The sequence below is a fragment of the Pleurodeles waltl genome, chromosome 2_1 (genome assembly GCF_031143425.1).
Source record: "Pleurodeles waltl isolate 20211129_DDA chromosome 2_1, aPleWal1.hap1.20221129, whole genome shotgun sequence".
NCBI lineage: Eukaryota > Metazoa > Chordata > Amphibia > Caudata > Salamandridae > Pleurodeles > Pleurodeles waltl.
In genome coordinates this window covers 39971818-39991254 of record NC_090438.1, presented here as the reverse complement: position 1 = coordinate 39991254, position 19437 = coordinate 39971818, and the positions used below count along the sequence as shown (strand labels likewise).

The following is a 19437-nucleotide window of genomic DNA, read 5'->3' as shown; positions in this document are numbered from 1 at the left end:
ATCAGACTTCTTTTCTGCGCAGTCTGTCCTGCCACTTGGTGGGCTGGAGCGACTACCCTTGTTTATTGGGAGGGGAATTTAATAGTGTGCTTGATATTGATTTAGATTGTTCCTTCCCCCCATAGCCTACGTCTCCTGTGGTGGTCGCCGCGCGTGGGTTGCTAGATTGGACGCAACAGTGGCATCTGATAGATATTTGGAGGCAGCGGAATGCTGTAGACAGAGTTTACTCATACTACTCTGCTCCACAATCCCTCCATGTAAGATTGGATAGAATACTCTGCACGCGGAACCTGGCCTCAGCGGTTGTGGGTGTAGATTACTTAGGACGCACACACTCGGGCCACAACCCACAGATTGTAAGGTTGGGTTGGGATCTCCCCCCCTCGGCTGTTCCTACCTGGAAACTCCGTCCTGAGCTATTAGAGGACACAGCCTTTAAGGTATCTTTGGAAGCAGCGATCACTGAATTTTTTCAGCATAACGATGGTATGGCCTCTTCGGGCCTAATAGAGTAGGATGCGTTCAAGGTCTTTATCCGAGGCCACTGTATGGGGACTCAGTGGAATTTGCGTCGCTCGATCGAACATGACCTAGCTCGTATAGAGCGCGACTCATTACACCCAGAGAGGGAGGCCGCCCGGAGCCCTACGGGTGGTGCCCGGTTAGCCGGGGCTCGAACTGAGCATCTGTTGCTGCTTAAACGGCTGCGTTGCCTGAATTGTGCTGCGCACTCAGCGAGATCGCACGCCTCGGCGGACAAGTCGGGCAAACTTCTGGCCTAGCTGGTCAGAGGGGACCGTGACCATGGCCCGATTATGGAGGTTCGCTTGGAGTCCGGGCGTCTGTTGTAGACGCTGAGGGAAATACATACTGAGTTTACGCAGCATTACCAGGCCTTGTACGCCTCAATGGTGAGCTCCTCTGAACAATCTTGTACTGAGTTCCTTGCTAGTGTGGAACTCCCACAACTGACGGTGGACCAGGGCATTGCACTGGAGGAACCTCTTATTCTTGCTGAGATACAGGCCAGTATTCGCGAGCTGGCGCCTGGTAAGACGCCGGGTCCGGATGGTCTGCCGGCCGACTTTTACAAGGCATTTAACTTAATACTTGCGCCCAAGTTACTCCGTGTTTATGAGGAGGCAGAGCGGAGGGGCTGTTTGTCGCCATCTCAGGGGGAGGCGCTGCTTGTGTCCCTTCCCAAACCTGGCAAGGACCCGGTAGAGCTAGGGTCGTATCGCCCGCTAGCAATGCTCAATACGGATTACAAAATACTGGCCAAAACGTTAGCAATGCGGCTTGCGCATATAACGCCGGGCCTGGTGCACCCGGATCAAAACAAATTTGTGCCAGCGAGAGATACGTCACATAATATCAGGCGACTGTTCCGCATCATGCACTATGCGAGATGGGACTGGCCACGGGGGGGTTGCCTTGTTCTAGATCTGGAGAAAGCCTTCGATTCCCTAGAGTGGCTGTATCTTTTCCGGGTTTTGCAGCGGTTTGGTATTGGGCCCCACTTTATTCAGATGGTTAAGTTGCTATATACTAATCCTCAGGTTCCGGTCAAGGACCCGTCAGGGTGTGTAGAGATACGAGGCAGGGTTGCCCCCTCTCCCCGCTGCTTTTTTTTCCTTGCCATGGAGCCACTGGCCGCGGTTTGCGGGATAGAGGCTCTGACTGGGGTATTACCTTGGGGGACGGCCTGCACGTGCCATTGCTGTACGCTGATGACCTCTTGCTGTATTTTAGGGATGTAACGCGTATCCCCCCAAATTTGGGACCCTGTTGCAGCAGTTTGCCTCACTGTCTGGCTTAAAAGTCAATTGGTCCAAATTATGCCTCTTTCTCTTTGATTCCACGCTTCCGAACCCAGAGCTTTGTCTTGCAGGGAATGCGGCTCCATGGCAACCTCACACTTTCAGGTACCTAGGCATCCGTATTTATCATGGAGAGGGAGACCTAGTAGATGGGAATCTTAAGAGAGCGGTATCCTCGATCAAATCCCAGATGGCTTTTTGGCAGACGCTGCCGCTGTCGGTGGCAGGCAGGATAGCGCTGCTCAAAATGATAGTTTTACCGTGCTAGCTATATTACTTTTCTAACCTCCCACACTATATCCCTCCCAGCTTTTTTAGGAAACTGGAGTCTACACTGAGGAAATTCATTTGGAATGGGGGTCGATGCCGGGTCGCGCTGAAAAAGCTGTATTTGACGTTAGAGAGAGGCGGCCTGGCGGTCCCTAACCTGGAGCACTACTATCTGGCCTCCCAGCTCCAGTGGGTATCTAAGTGGTTGGCGGGCCTTCATCTCGCAGACACAGCGACTACGGAAGGCCCTTGGTCCCTCGTGCAGGTGTTGCACCTATTTCATCCACTTACACGCTGGGTATCACCAGGACAAATATTACTCATGGTGGCTTGTAGCTTCTAGCGCAGATCCCTGCGTCTTACCGGGGGGGTGGTTCCATTGCTCCAGCTCTGGCGTTACTGGGAACCCCTCGTGGCCCTAAGATTACGTCAGGTTATGAGCTACGCGGGTGGCATGAGGTGGAGTTATGTACGTTGGGTGACCTCTATGATGATGGCAGACTGATTCAGTTTCCTACACTGGTTCAGGAGTCGGGGCTGCTTGCAGGGCAGTTCCTCTTGTACAATTCACTGTTGAGGTCCTTCAGCATCTAGGTGGGGTGACATGTCAGTGGCCCCTCCCACGCATTTGCTGGTACAGTACATACAGGTGATGGGGCAGGGGAAGCACCTGATCAGATGGTTTACTGACGCATTGCGCATACATACAGCCCTGGAATGTGATGCACTGCGTGCAGCCTGGGACAGGGATGCCTCCGCTTCAGTTACGGACACGCAGTGGAGGTTAGCCCTTTCTGGACACGTTAATGTCCCCCGTAATTCTAGGTTTCGCCTGATCCAGTTCTATATCATCCACAGGGCCTATCTCACTCCGGCTCGTGTGAACAGGTATTTTGCTCATCAGGATGCGACATGCCCCCGCTGCTCTTCCATAGATGCGGACATGCTGCACATGATATGGTCCTGTGCGTCACTGCATCGCTTCTGGAGGGCTGTGGTCAACTGCCTATCGGAGTGTACGTCATGTCTGGTTCCGCTCACTTGGGAGGTTTGTGTGCTGGGCCTTTTTCCTAGGGGTAGGCGGAATAGAGCGGAGGCGCGATTCCTAGATCTGGGCCTGATAGCGGCTAAGTGGATGATAACCCGCAGGTGGAAGTCAGCTGACCCACCTGCTGGGCAGGCCTGGAAACAATCTTTCAGGGTATGTGCAGCAGCGGAGGGAGTGGCGTTGAGGCAAGAAGACGCGCTGGGGCTGCGCCAGTATCCGTTATCAGACAGGTGGGAGGAGCTAGAGCCCTGCCTGCGGGATGCGAGTTGGGGCTCGGATGCGGAGGAATCTGACTAGCTGCTTGGGCGGGTGTGCGTCTGCTTCTGGACTGGGAGTGTGAGTGACGGAAGGTTAGTGCCTGAGAGTCCGGCCCGGTCCTGGTGCGGTAAAGGGAGCCGAATGTCATCAAGGTGGCAAATATCTATGGCTTGCATGCAATCCCGTCCTATACTGGTATGGAAGGATAACACGAAGTGATTCCCGCACCTCCGGTGGCATGCTTAAACCACAACTTATAGACTGCACATATAGCACTCCAACGGCTGTTCTTGTTTATGTTTATTATTTTTGTCTGTGGGGAGCTACAACTATGTATCTGCCAGCGAACCATTGTACGGGCACACTGATCCTCCGGTATGGTTTGAAGAGACAGGTAGATATTGGCTCTCCTTCAAGGTGTCTACAGGACTTAGAGTTCTATGCTATGAACCCTCTTGTTCGAATTGTAATGTCTGTTATTCCTACACTATGTGACAATTGGGTACATTGAGGCTGGATACGTTGATTGGAGGGTTGGTTATCAGCTGGCTGACGCTTACCGTTCTTCGTTGTGCGTAAGCAGTTCCGTGTAATTGCACAAATGTGTTATCCTATTGCTGATGTAAATTCTAATGTTTATAGTACATTGAAAATACCAATAAACAGATGTTTGAGATGATGGCATTTAGATTTTGGTGGATAGGATATCCATCACCGTTGTGACAGAGTAACTCATCTGCCAATATCTAAATCAAGCCCTAAGTATTTTACACTGACAGCCATTGGCAAATTATGTGAAAAAGACAGCAACAAACGTTTAAACCAGAGTTGGCTGGTAAAACGTTTTATTTCACGTGGAGCATCCCTGGACTGATAGCAGACCCGGGGAGCAGCTGAGAGGCCCCACTGCTCTGTATGGTGGACTCACATCCGAGTGTCCTGCTGGCCAAAGTCTGGTGCCGGCAGCCCAGCTTACTGCATGTAACGGGGAAGTTCTGTGCCCTTGACTCCTCCATCCTCCTGTCACTTCAAAACTAACCCCTCAGATCCTCTCCATCCACCTCCCCTCTCACAGCATTGTTCTGTCTGATTAAAAATTAAAACAGAAAGCACCACCCTCGTACACACCCCTTAACCAACCCTCAAACTTACTTTTGTAACGTAATCCTGGCACAAAGCATTGTTTGTGGTGGTATTTACTTTACAACAGAAATCAGGATTTGTGTTGGAAAGTTGGCTAAAAGTTACCCGAAGTTGCTGTAAGTGCTGCTTTAAGCTACTGTCTGTCAGGGGTGCGTTCCATGGGTGGTACATGACTGTCCCATCAACCACCCATGAGATTGAATGCAAATCGCTATATACTAACAATTGTAGACAGGGATTCGCTCCAAAACCTTAAGGCTCCTTGAGGCAGGGTTAACTGCAGGTTTCAAAGCTCTACATTCTCCCCCTTTCCCTAACGCTGCATGTGAGCTGCGCTGCACACGTACAAAGTGGGAAACGTGTTAAAACATAGTGACATATTTAGCAACGTCTTGCATCGCCCTTCTGCAACTGCTAAACATACAATGAGATTTACCAAGCCACGCAAGGCCTCCTTCCCCGGCCTGGCGGTGCTTGGTAAAGCTGCGGTAATGCAGGACAGCACAAGTCGCTGCCTTGCGTTACGCTGCCCAGGGAGGTGCTCCATGGGTGGCGTGTGGGTGCTCCCACGTATCCACCCATGAATTCTGAAGTATTCCCAGATTTACCAACACTGGTAGACCTGGGAACGGTCAGAATGCTATGCCTTCCCAAGGGAGGCGTAATAAGGAGAAATAGCTTTCCTTATCCTCCTTATTTTCTCTTTGTAAATGTGCTGCAGAATGCAGCACACGTAGGAAGATAGAAAAGCCCCAAACACTGTTTTTTGGGCAGGAAGTTTCCTTTTCTGCAGAAAACAAATGCTGCCTGTAAAGCAGGCACTCGTTCACCAGGGTGCAAGGGAGCCTGTGTTGGCGCTAGGCAGCACGCTGTACGCCAGTGCAGGCAGAGAGCAGGACTGCGCCATATCATAATAGATACCGCACGATCCTGCTCTCTCCCTTCCCCGCAGCGCAGCAAGGTGTCTCGCTGCGGTGCGTAAAATAGCGATGAATATGGCCAACATTTTTTGTACGGGAAGGGTCCCTAATCTGTACAAATCCTATACTCGACAGGACGCAGACACCTTTGCACTGTGCTGCAGCTGTGTGTTGGCGTAACGCAGCCTAAAGTGCACCGATGCAGGAAGAGAGGAAAACAGCGCTGTAAGTTAACAGCTAAGGTGCTGTTCTGGTCTCTCCCTTTCGCGCAGCGCATTAGCCAGATTTACAACAAAGTAGAGCATCAGGTGTGATGCGCCACTTTTCTTGTGTCCCCCCCTACTGGCATTAAACGGCACCATGCATGCACCGCATTTACAATACAGCACACCATGGCTCACACGCCACACCATGGTGCACGCTAGGACAATAGCGTCAAAATTTATGATGCTATTGTGATACTTAGCAGGATTAGTACCATAAACTGTGGCGCTAAATCTGCAAAGTAAAGGGAGGCCCATTGAAAGTAGTGGGTGCGTCATTTTAAGGTCTGCTCTTAGCAGGCATTAAAAATTACACTAAAAATGGTGCAGTGAAATGTTGTAAATTTCACTACGCCATTTTTACGGGCCTCCCTGCGGGGGCATGCCCCCCTTGTATACATTGTGCCTGACGCAAAGTGGTGCAACGCACTTTGTAAATATGACAAAGGGGAATGGCCTCCTAAATGGCACATTAGAGTAGAAAACATGACGCCGGTGTGGCACTACGAGGCGCTATGTCTTGTAAATCTGGTCTTAACTTTGGCCCAGTATCGTGACATGGAGTGGGCCCGGCTGGGCTTTCTTACCACCCTTTCAACTCATCAATAAATCAGAAATTCAGTTCTGGCTTCTCAGACTGTCAATGGAAGACTCTGCACCCCACCACCTTGGCATAGCCGCACGGTGACCCCCAAGTCTGACTCCTGACCACGTTGAATCGACCCCTGACCTCTCTTGCGCCAGGAACAGAGACTGTCGCGACAGCAATGGTGGCCTCTGGTTATTAGTTTTTTATTGTCAGCAGCTGCCTTGCAAATAAAAATACAAAAATAAAGGATAATGACTTCCATCGAACAACAAGCGCATATCATCCAGTAAACATTGACAACACAAATATGCAAATGCAGAGGTTGTTAGCTATGTCTTATGTGATTTAAAAGTCTTCAGTACTGCAGCGTTGCACGGAAATGGAAGGTCATAAACTGAATGTCACCACGATCATGACTACTATCTGCATTTGTATAGCGTCCAGGGTCATTACTACTACCTTGTATAGCGCCTAGGACCATCGCTACTACCTGCATTTGTATAGCGCCTAGAACCATCACTACTACCTGCATTTGTATAGCGTCTAGGACCATTACTACTGCCTGCCTATGTATAGCGCCCAGAGTCATTACTACTGCTTGCATATGTATAGCGCCAAGGGTCATTACTACTACCTGCATTTGTATAGCGCCTAGGACTACTACCTGCACTTGTATGGCACCTAGGATCATTACTACTACCTGCAATGGTATAGGGGCTATGGCCATTACTACTGCCAGCATGTGTACAGCGCCTAGGGTCATTACTACTGCCTGCATTTGTATTGCGCGTAGGGTCATTACTACTACATCCATATGTATAGCGCGTAGAGTCATTACTACTACACGCATCTGTATAGCGCCTAGGGTTATTACTACTGCCTGCATTTGTATAGCGCCCAGGGTCATTACTACTACCTGCATTTGTATAGCGCCCAGGGTCATTACTACTACGTGCATTTGTAAAGCGCCCAGAGTCAGTGCTACTACCTGCATTTGTATAGCGCCCAGGGTCATTACTACTACCTGCATTTGTATAGCGCCCAGGGTCATTACTACTACCTGCATTTGTAAAGCGCCCAGAGTCATTACTACTACCTGCATTTGTATAGCGCCAAGGGTCATTACTACTACACGCATCTGTATAGCGCCTAGGGTTATTACTACTGCCTGCATTTGTATAGCGCCTGACAGCAAATATTTTATTTCATAAGTAATAGCTGGCACTGAAGAGGTCTCGGCATCCTTTAAACAATGGACATGAAATAATAAAACAGCATAAAACAAACATTACAAAACCTCTGTCGGTATTTAACAAGAGATTAAAGCAGATAGGATATCTTGCCAGTGCAACATTTAAAATGTACACAATTTAATAATTTTGTATTTAAATATGTTGTTTCAGACCCAGAGTACGGCAGATAAACGACACAAAATTTCACCTGGAATGGATGTTTTGTGACTTGCACACTGTTAACTGTAGATGAACGTCCCACCCCTCTGGTCGGAGGATTTGCTAGTTTACTGTGCATGGAAGGGGCAGTCTGAGGCTGTCTCTGTCTAGTTGTCAGTCTGTGTCTGTCTGTCTGTCTCTCTCTCTGTCATTAACCCTTTATAGCTATCTCAATGCAGTCTCTGTGTCAATCCTTCACTCTCTCCGGCTGTCTCTTTAATTGGCAGCTTTTGACTGTCAGTTTCTTTTTCTCTCTGTCATTGGCTCAGTGTACCTGTCAGTATCTGGTCTCTGTGTCAGTCTCTCACACCCCCTGGTTGTCTCTGTGTGACTGTCAGCTTCTATCTATCTCCCCCTCCCACTCACTCTCTGTCTCTCTCCCTCTCTCTCTCTCTGTCTCTTTCTCTCTTTGTCATTGGCTCTGTGTACCTGTCAACATCTAGTTTATGTGTCAGTCTCTCACACCCTCTGGCTGTCTCTGTGTGACTGTCAGCTTCTATCTCTCCCTCCCACTCACTCTCTGTTTCTTTCTTTCTAGCTCTCTCTCGATGTGTCTCTTTCTCCCCCCCTCTCTCTCTGTCATTGGCTCTGTGTACCTGTCAATATCTAGTTTATGTGTCAGTCTCTCACACCCTCTGGCTGTCTCTGTGTGGATGACAGTCTCTGAGTGTAAGTTTTTATCTATGGCTCCCTCTGTCTGTCTGTCTCTCTCTCTCTCTCCCTGTTATCGGCTCCAGGTACCTGTCAGTATCCAGTCTCCGTGTCAGTCTCTCACACCCTCTGGCTGTCTCTCTGTGTGACTGGTACTCATTCTCTGTCTGTTCCCAGTTCTGTCATTGTCTCTGATTGGCTGTCAGTATCCAGCTCTCTAACAATCTCTTTATTACAGTCCCTCGCCCTCTCTGTAGGCGTGCCATATGTGGCTGTCTCTCCTTCCGCACACGCCTGCAGTCTCTGAGTGCAGCTTCTATGAGACACCACGTCGTGTGTGAAGCAGTCTCTTCAGGACAGCATGTTACCCCCTTCTCTGTCTCACGTGGGCTGCGAGCTCTCGTCTGGTTTACAGTCAGCAGAGACAGCTCTTCTGACTGTCTCTCTGGGTCAGGCGATCTCTTACCCTCGGACTTTGTCTCCATTAGTTTCTGCCACATGGCGCCCTGTGATTGGATAACATGAATGAGTGCAAAGTGGCGTTTTTCGGCTATTTTACAACATAAACACAGTCAGTGTCCCTTGTGTCCCTGGGAGCACGAGACATCCTTGGCCATAATCTGACATTACAGTTCCTTCAGCCATCATGATGGCTCACTGGTGTCGGAGTAAGTCAGAGTTTACACGGATTACAAAACTGAAACACAACACGGAAACAGTAATCAGAAAACCAGCACTCGTGAAATACACTGGAGATATTTTAGGATGTGTCTGAGAGCAGAGCTTTCTAGTACCACAGAAGATGACTATGGCAAGTCTTTGGGTCCTAGTAATACAGGTGTCTCCTCACCATGGCTCACCCACCCAGAGGTTTACAGTACTTCTGGCCCTTATTAGGAGCGGAGGGATACAGCCCTGGGTCATGCCAAGTCCCCGGGGGTCTCTTGACCTGATAATTCCAGACCCGAGATCAGGCCCTGGTTCACTGGTGAAACTGCTACAGAGGAGAGGGCTGGGGACACACCTGGTCTTAGCACCACAGCAGGGCCATACAACCCTCCCGGTGGCTCAACCCAACCCTTACAGCCTCCTTGACCCCCCGACTGGACAAGCTGCGCCCCCAGGTCCCACTGGCCCTCCCTGTGCTCTGAGCTGGTAGAAGATGTTAGTGGGCTATCCCTGAAATCGAGGCTTGGCCTTCGTGAAAGGACTCGGTCTTTCTTGGTTCATGTGGTTATTGACCAGTCCAGGGACAAATCTCGTAACCGGGGGGTTTGAGTGCAGGGATTCAAGACACCCAATAGACCTGCACCAAAATCTGTAAAACTCCCAATGATGGCCTCGTGTGTCGAGCTCTGAGATAGAGTTTGACAGATGCCCTCTGCCAAACGTCCGCCCTGCTTAGGGCCTGATCGAGAGTTTGGGTTTATTGGACGGATATCCCGTCTGCTGTATTACGATTGCATTATATCCTATGGGAATCATAGTACGGTGGACAGGATTTCTGTCAGGTTTTTTGATGGAGTAACCTGTCCACCAAACTCTAATTCAGGCCCTTAGTGTCTGATTTAGAGCTTGGTGGACGGGTTACTCCGTCACAATGGTGACAGATATCCCGCCCGCCGAAACCTAAATCCCATAGGCTATATAATGGGTTTTAGATTTCAGCGGCATAGGCCATATAATGGGATTTAGATTTCGGCGGATGGGATATCCGTCACCGTTGTGACTGCGTAACCTGTCCGCTGAGTTCTAAATCTGGCCCTCAGTTTCCACAGCCATGTATACACTCCAAATGGGGCAGGCAGAATATCTGCCGTGCTATAAAAATACCCCTATTCTTGCACGGCAATCTTGCCTCTTAGAGTACCAAGTGGGGTGTCTTGACAGTTTGCATGAAACGACCATAGGACCCTTTCATCTTCCTAATACTAACAGGACGCTGTAGGCTGTACCGTCTCATGAGATCCGGAGGGGAATCCTCAGCAGATACAGGGACACAGCTTTACCTGAATAACCTCTCATAGGTTACAAGAGAGAATGGACCCTTTTTAGAAGCTCGCCACTGGGGCTCATTTGAGAAAATCAAACAATGCTGAAAACTGGGGCCTCTCGTGGTGATCTGGACAGGTGAGTCCACTGCTGACCAGTAGAGGTGAGTCATCTGTCAATCTAGGGCCCACTGTACAACCTGTTGATCTTCCCTGCACTGGAGGAGGGAGTGTCTTAGGCTCAGTAATCAGTTTTGTGAAGAGATGGACATGACATATTTTCTGGAAGGAAGCAGGAAAACATTTTCCATTGACTTGCATTTGAGGTCATGCAGAATTCTCACGAGCCCTACTGGGATCAGATAAAAGGAAATGAGGCCAACAGGGTTGGGGTGAGAAGGTAGGACGGCCTTCAGGGATTAGGCAAGAGCATACCAGGCCAACAAGGGCAGGATTGGTGGGATGAAGGCAGACAGGGATGAGAGAAAAGGAAATGAGGCTATCGGATAGGGTGAAAGGGCAGGACGACCTTATGGGATTGGGCAAGAGCATATCAGGCTAGCAGGGGTAGGGTGAGAGGGGATGAAGAGCTTCACGGATTGGACAAGAGGAGATCAGGCCAACAGGGTTAGGGTGAGAGGGTATGAAGACCTTCAGAGATTGAGCAAGAGCATACAAGGTTAACAGGGGTAGGGTGAGAGGGCAAGAAGACCTTCAGGGATTGGACAAGAGCATATCAGGCAAGCAGGGGTAGGGTGAGAGGACATGAAATCTGACAGACATTGGACAGAAGGAAATGAGGCTGCAGGGCTAGGGTGAGAGGGCATGAAGACCTTTAAGGAGGGAACAAGAGGAGAGCAGGCCAAAAGGGGTAGGGTGAGAAGGGATGAAGCTTGCCAGGGATTGGATTACAAAAGGAGATGAGGCAAACAGGGGTGGGTGAGAGGAAGTGTAGGGAGACAGCGAGTGGAAAAGAGGAAATGGGGCAAATGGGTTAGGATGAAAGAGGATGAGGCCCTATGGGGCTAGGGAAATAGGATTTAAGCCCAACACTTGAGAGGAGATGAATCCTGAAAGGAACAGGACAAGGGGAAGTGAAGACAGCAGGGGTAGGATGAAAGGGTGTGAAGCCACACAGTACTGGATAAAAGGAAGTGAGGACAGCAGGGATAGGATGAAAGGGTGTGAAGTCACACAGTACTGGATAAGAGGAGGTTACGACAGCAGGTGTAGGATGAAAGGGTGTGAAGCCACACAGGGATTGGATAAGAGGAGGTGACGACAGCAGCGGTTAGGATCAAAGGGCGTGAAGCCACACAGGAATTGTATAAGAGGAGGTGAGGACAGCGGGTGTAGGATACAAGGGTGTGAAGCCACACAGGGATTGGATAAGAGGAGGTGACGACAGCAGGTGTAGGATGAAAGGGTGTGATGCCACAAAGGGTTTGGATAAGAGGAGGTGACGACAGCAGGTGTAGGATGAAAGGGTGTGAAGCCACACAGGGATTGGATAAGAGGAGGTGACGACAGCAGGTGTAGGATGAAAGGGTGTGAAGCCACACAGGGATTGGATAAGAGGAGGTGAGGACAACAGAGGTAAGATGAAAAGGTGTGAGGCCACACAGGGATTGGATAAGAGGAGATGAGGACAGCGGGGTAGGATGAAAGGACATGAAGCCCAACTGTGATTGGATAAGAGGACGTGAGGTAAACATGCATTGGATAATAGGTCTGCAGGTTTACAGGGACAGGAGGAGTTGGAATCCTGCCCCACAGGGGCAGAGCAAGCACTGGATGAAACCAATAGGCGTACACTAAAATCTACAGTGATTGGATGAGAGAAGCTCAAGTCCTACAACGATTGGTCAAGGTAGAAACCATACAGGGATGTGGCCAGAAGGGGTAAGAGCCTAAATAGCTAGTAAGATAGAGCTGAATATATACAGTGAAAGAATGAGAGTGAATGAGGGCGAACAAGTCCAGGAAGGTTGGGGGGGTGAGGTGCACGTGAAGGTTGAGAGATCTGAAGAGGAAGTAATATAGCTAACTGATGTGAGAGGCTGAAGGAATAGGAGACTGAAGTTGTAGAGGGAGTGAACAAAGGCTGAAGCCCTGCCAGGAGAAGACAAGAGGGAGTAAAGCTCTTGAGCCATGGAAAGGCGGTGTAGGACAAGGAAAGCAAGCCTGGGGTGGTAGGGTGGAGGGAGGAGGCTGTGCTATGTGCTAGGATCTATGTGCTATGAGAGGAGTTGCTGGCACTAGATCTCTTGTGGCCTAGGATGCGTGGAGCTCTGCTCGGATTTGCGAGTCGACGCAGAAGCTTGCGCATGAGGCAGAGAGTGCTGGAGCGTGATGTATCCATTCGTGCCCACTACTTGCTGATGCAGAGTATTGGTATACAGGTTCCCCATGGAGGTTGGTGTTGGGAAGAACGCGTTTCTTGTGCTGGACGTTGCTCTTGGGAAGGTGCTCGAAGTCTTCTGAACATGGGCGTTTGGTTGCCCGGAGCCCTGGTGCAGAGGAAGCTCGCTCACATAACAGATACTTTCGTTGAAGGTAGGCTTCAGGCTCTCAAGAGCATCCTTAGGCACCCCGGTCCACTCCTGGAAGAGAGCCGAGATGGACAGTTAGAGTGGACATACAATTGAGGAACACCTAGAATGCAACAGTGTTAATCATATATAACTTTTCACATTCTAGCTATGAAACAATATATAGGGTTCCTGAGTAAGCCCCATTGAGCCTGATAACTAATGAGCAAAACATGTAGTGCTTATACTAGTTAGAACAGCGGACTACTCTGATATGCAAAATTTTACTTTTGCACATAATTCAAAAATAAATGCGTAGACTGGTTTATGCACGGAAGGCACCAAATGTGCCCTTCAAAGCATATCAGTGGCTTGGGGAGGCTACTCCTGCCAAGCCATGTAACACCTATTTCCAAAGGGAGAGGGTGTTACTTCCTTCTCCCAAAGGAAATCCTTTGTTCTGCCTTCCTGAGCTTGAGCTGCTCAAGCAGCAGTAGGGCAGAAACCTGTCTGTGGGGTGGCAGCAGCTTGGGCTGCCCGGAAAACCTCAGAAGACTGGTAGAAGCAATGTTGGGGGTCCTCTAAGGAGCCCCCAGAGTGCATGGAATCATACTTCCAATACTGGCAACAGTATTAGGGTATGATACCAAACATGCCTAGGTTGAGAGTTATCATCATGGACCTTGACATAGGTAGTGACCTATGTCAAGTGCACCCATAAAATGGCGTCCCTCCACTCACGAAGTCCAGGAAAATGGATCTGGAGTTCGTGGGGGCAACTTTGCTCATGCAGGGGTGCCATCACACACAGGTACTTGCACCCTGCCCTCTGGGCTAGGAGGGCCTGCCATAGGGGTGACTAACAGTGACCTGGTGGAGTGACCTGTAGTGAAAAGGGTGCATGCACTCTTTCACGCAGGCTGCAATGGCAGACCTGCAGAACACTTTGCATGGGCTCCCCATGGGTGGCATAATACATGCTGCAGCCCATGGGGATCCCCTGGTACCCCAATGCCCTGGGTACCTGGGTACCACATGCTAGGGACTTACATGGGGGCACCAGTATGGCAAATGTGGGGTGTAAGTGGTTAAAGTAACCAAGTTTGAAGGGAGAGAGCATAATCACCGGGGTCCTGGTTAGCGGCATCCCAGTGAACACAGTCAAACACACTGACAACAGGCAGAAAACGGGGGTCACCGTGCCAAGAAAGAGGGCACTTTCCTACAGTGTACTAGTGCCCTTCTGTATCCATCATTCGTTATTGTGCACTAGTGCCCTTTTGTATCCACAATTTATTAATGTGCACTAGTGTCCTTTTGTATCCACAATGTATTAATGTGCACTAGTGTTCTTCTGCATCCGCAATTCATTAATGTGCACTAGTGCCCTTTGTACCCACAATTCATTAATGTGCACTAGTGTTCTTCTGCATCCACAAAGCATTAATGTGCACTAGTGCCCTTCTGCATCCACAATTCATTAATGTGCACTAGTACCCTTCTGCATCCACAATTCATTAATGTGCACTAGTGCCCTTCTGTATCCATAATTATTAATGTGCCCTTCTGCATCCAGAATTCATTGATGTGCACTAATGCCCTTATGCAGCCACAATTTATTGATGCACACTAGTGCCCTTCTGTATCCACAATTCATTAATGTGCACTAGTGCCCTTGTACCTTCACCATTTAATAATGAGGGATAGTGCCCTTGTGCACCCACACTTCAGTAATATGCACTAATTCTCTTGTGCATCCACCCAATAATAATATGCACTAATGCCCTTCTGCATGCACAATTCATTGTGCACTAGTGTCCTTCTGTATCCACAATGTAATAATGTGCACTAGTGCCATTCTGCATCCACAATTTATTATTGTGCACTAGTATTCTTCTGTATTCCCAATTCATTAATGTGCACTTGTGCCCTTGTATATTCATCATTTAATAATAAGGGATAGTGCCCTTGTGCATCCACACTTCAGTAGTATGCACTAATTCCCTTGTGCATCCATCCAATAATAATATGCACTAGTGCCGTCTGCATGCTCAATGCACGTGTCCTTCTGTATCCACAATGTATTAATGTGCACTAGTATCTTTCTGTATTCACAGATCATTAATGTGCACTAGTGCCCTTGTATATTCACCATTTAATAATAAGGGGTAGTGCCCTTGAGCATCCACACTTCAGTAGTATGCACTCATTCCTTTGTGCATCCATCCAATAATAATATGCACTAGTGCCCTTCTGCATCCACCATTAATTATTGTGCACTAGTGCCCTTCTGCATCCACAATTTATTAATGTGCACTAGTGTCCTTTTGTATCCACAATGTATTAATGTGCACTAGTGTTCTTCTGCATCCGCAATTCATTAATGTGAACTAGTGCCCTTTGCACCAACAATTCATTAATCTGCACTAGTGTTCTTCTGCATCCACAAAGCATTAATGTCTGCCTTCTTTCCCAATTCTAGGGGAGAGGTCAGATCTGAGTCCACTAGATATTGGTGTAACAAATCAGACACACAGTTATTCAGAATATGCTCTCTCAAGATTAGATTGTACAGGCTTCCATAGTCAGAAACTTTACTGCCATGTAACCACCCCTCCAAGGCCTTCACTGAATAGTCAATAAAGTCTACCCAGTCTTGTGAGGACTCTTTTCTGGTTTCTCTGAACTTAATCCTGTATTGTTCAGTGGTTAAGCCAAATCCATCCAAGAGTGCATTCTTCAAAACTGTAAAATTATTTGCATCACTTTCCTTCACAGTAAGGAGCCTATCCCTACCCTTTCCACTGAAAGATAGCCATAGGATAGCAGCCCACTGCCTTTGAGGGACCCCCTGTACAACACAGGCCCTCTCAAGTGCAGCAAACCACTTGTTAATGTCATCCCCCACCTTGTAAGGGGGAACTATCTTATGCAGATTCCTAGAATCATGCTCTTTCACAGGATTACTATCTGTAATACTGCTGCTGCCACCATGGGGTCCAAACCCCAACTTCTGTCTTTCTTTTTCTAAGTCTAAAGATTCCCTGTCTAGAGCCAGCTGTTGCTGTTTAAGCTTCAGCCTGGTCTCTTCAACTCTCAATCTATTGAGCTCCCTTTCTAACATTCTGTCATCAGGGTGGGTGGGTTGGGCATGCTTTGACACAGAAGAATGATGTGAAATAACAGAAGGAGACCTGTCCCTAACAGTTGGCACCCTAACAACCTGGCCTAAAGGAATGCCATCCCTTCTGTGATGAGAGCTCACATTAGTACCAGTTATGCTAGGGGGTCTGCTAAGGGGCAAGTTGGAAAGAATACCATCTAAAATTCTTACTGGGGCTACCCCAGAATCAGAGTGTGAACCATCTGCTAACTTCTCAACTGATGTGCCAGCTAAGGCCTTATCATTTTCAATGAGCATGTTAATCAACAATTCTCTAGAGGGATTCTTCCCTACCCCTAAACCTCTATCAATGGAGAGACTCCTCAAATTTTTCCAACTAAGGTTATCATAAGCTGTGCTGGCCAGATTAAGAGTAGGAACTGTGCCAGACATGATAGAAAAGGGTTTAAGGGACAGAAAAAGAAAGAAAAAGTTTCAGAACTTTTTAAGGAAACAGAAAAAAAACTTTTTCAACTTTTTAGAACTTTTTGAAAGTTTAGAGGTACTTTTCAGCACTTAGCAAATAGAGTAAGAGGAGAAAAGCAAAACTTTTTGGTTAGGTGTACATACACTGAACTTGTTTTGTATATTTTTCTCTTATGAAAAGTACAATATGACAAAGTGGTAAGCAGTTACAAGTACTTATCCCACCACTGCACAACCAATGTAGGAGGCTGGCCTGGCTTGTAGTGGGTACCAAGGGGTACTTACACTCTGCACCAGGTCCAGGTATCCCTTATTAGTGTAGAAGAGGTGTCTAGCAGCTTAGGCTGATAGAAAAGGTAGCTTAGCAGAGCAGCTTAGGCTGAACTAGGAGGCATGCAAAGCTCCTACTATACCACTGGTGTCATATGCACAATATCATAAGAAAACACAATACACAGATATACTAAAAATAAAGGTACTTTACTTTTATGACAATATGCCAAAAGTATCTCAGTGAGTACCCTCAGTATGAGGATGGCAAATATAAACAAGATATATGTACACAATACCAAAAATATGCAGTAATAGCAAAAGGAAGTAATGCAAGCAGTGTAAAATTACAATGTATTGCAATAGGAGCACATAGGTACAGGGGCAACACAAACCATATACTCCAAAAGTGGAATGCGAATAACGTATGGACCCCAAACCTATGTGAGCTTGTAGAGGGTCGCTGGGACTGTAAGAAAACAGTGAGGGTTAGAAAAATAGCCCACCCCAAGACCCTGAAAAGTAGGTGTAAAGTGCACCTATATTCCCCAGAGAGCACAGAAGTCGTGATAGGGGAATTCTGCAAGAAAGAACAACACCAGCAATGCAACCAAAGTGGATTTCTGGACGAGAGTACCTGTGGAACATGGGGACCAAGTCCAGGAGTCGTGACAAAGTCGAGATTGGGCAGATGCCCAGGAAATGCCAGCTGAGGGTGCAAAGAAGCTGCCACAGGATGGTAGAAGCTGTGGATTCTGCAAGAACGAAGAGGGCTAGAAACTTCCCCTTTGGAGGATGGATGTCTCATGTCGTGAAGAAGCTTGCAGAGGTGTTCCCACGCAGAAAGACCGCAAACAAGCCTTGCTAGCTGCAAGGGTTGCGGATAGGGTTTTTGGATGCTGCTGTGACCCAGGAGGGACCAGGATGTCGCCAATTGCATGAGGAGAGAGAGGGGGCGCCCAGCAAGATAGAGAGCCCTCACAGAAGCAGGCAGCACCCGCAGAAGTGCCGGAACAGGCACTACGAAGAAGAGTGAACCGGAGCTCACCCGAAGTCACAAAAGAAGATCCCACGACGCCGGAGGACAACTCAGGAGGTTGTGCACTGCAGGTTAATGTGTCGGGGACCCTGGCTTGGCTGTGCACAAAGGAAATCCGGGAAGAGTGCACAGGAGCCGGAGCAGCTGCAAATCACGCGGTACCCAGCAATGCAGTCTAGCGTGGGGAGGCAAGGACTTACCTCCACCAAACTTGGACTGAAGAGTCACTGGACTGTGGGAGTCACTTGGACAGAGTTGCTGAGTTCCAGGGACCACGCTCGTCGTGCTGAGAGTGGACCCAGAGGACCGGTGATGCAGTCTTTTGTTGCCTGCGGTTGCAGGGGGAAGATTCCGTCGACCCACGGGAGATTTCTTCGGAGCTTCTAGTGCAGAGAGGAGGCAGACTACCCCCACAGCAGGCACCACCAGGAAAACAGTCGAGAAGGCGGCAGGATCAGCGATATAAGGTTGCAGTAGTCGTCTTTGCTACTTTGTTGCGGTTTTGCAGAAGTCCTGAGCAGTCAGCGGTCGATTCCTTGGCAGAAGGTGAAGAGAGAGATGCAGAGGAACTCTGATGAGCTCTTGCATTCGTTATCTAAAGGATTCCCCAAAGCAGAGACCCTAAATAGCCAGAAAAGGAGGTTTGGCTACTTAGGAAGGAGGATAGGCTAGCAACACAGGTAAGAGCCTATCAGGAGGAGTCTCTGACGTCACCTGATGGCACTGGCCACTCAGAGCAGTCCAGTGTGCCAGCAACACCTCTGTTTCCAAGATGGCAGAGGTCTGGGGCACACTGGAGGAGCTCTGGGCACCTCCCCTGGGAGGTGCAGGTCAGGGGAGTGGTCACTCCCCTTTCCTTTGCTCAGTTTCGTGCCAGAGCAGGGCTGGGGGATCCCTAAACCGGTGTAGACTGGCTTATGCAGAGATGAGCAGCATCTGTGCCCATCAAAGCATTTCCAGAGGTTGGGGGAAGCTACTCCTCCCCAGCCTTCACACCTTTTTCCAAAGGGAGAGAGGAAATCCTTTGTTCTGCCTTCCTGGGCCAGGGCTGCCTGGACCCCAGGGGGGCAGAAACCTGTCTGAGGGGTTGGCAGCAGCAGCAGCTGCAGTGCAAACCCTGAAAAGGCAGTTTGGCAGTACCCAGGTTCTGTGCTAGAGACCCGGGGGATCATGGAATTGTCTCCCCAATGCCAGGATGGCATTGGGGTGACAATTCCATGATCTTAGACATGTTACATGGCCATGTTCGGAGTTACCATTGTGACGCCATACATAGGTAGTGACCTATGTATAGTGCACACGTGTAATGGTGTCCCCGCACTCACAAAGTCCGGGGAATTTGCCCTGAATGATGTGGGGGCACCTTGGCTAGTGCCAGAGTGCCCACACACTAAGTAACTTTGCACCCAACCTTCACCAGGTAAAGGTTAGACATATAGGTGACTTATAAGTTACTTAAGTGCAGTGGTAAATGGCTGTGAAATAACGTGGATGTTATTTCACTCGGGCTGCAGTGGCAGGCCTGTGTAAGAATTGTCAGAGCTCCCTATGGGTGGCAAAAGAAATGCTGCAGCCCATAGGGATGTCCTGGAACCCCAATA

At 48.8% G+C, this 19437-nt stretch overlaps 1 protein-coding gene across 1 annotated transcript in view; it reads right to left on the bottom strand.

Annotated features, from left to right (window-relative positions):
- Window positions 1-6496: 6496 nt before the first annotated feature.
- Window positions 6497-19437, bottom strand: part of IL2RG (interleukin 2 receptor subunit gamma) — a 118902-nt gene continuing 105961 nt past the window's right edge. Inside the window, exon 8 of the mRNA XM_069209387.1 lies at window positions 6497-13010. Within this exon, the coding sequence (XP_069065488.1) occupies window positions 12666-13010 (345 nt within the window). The 3' untranslated portion in view covers window positions 6497-12665. The remainder of the gene's footprint in view (window positions 13011-19437) is intronic.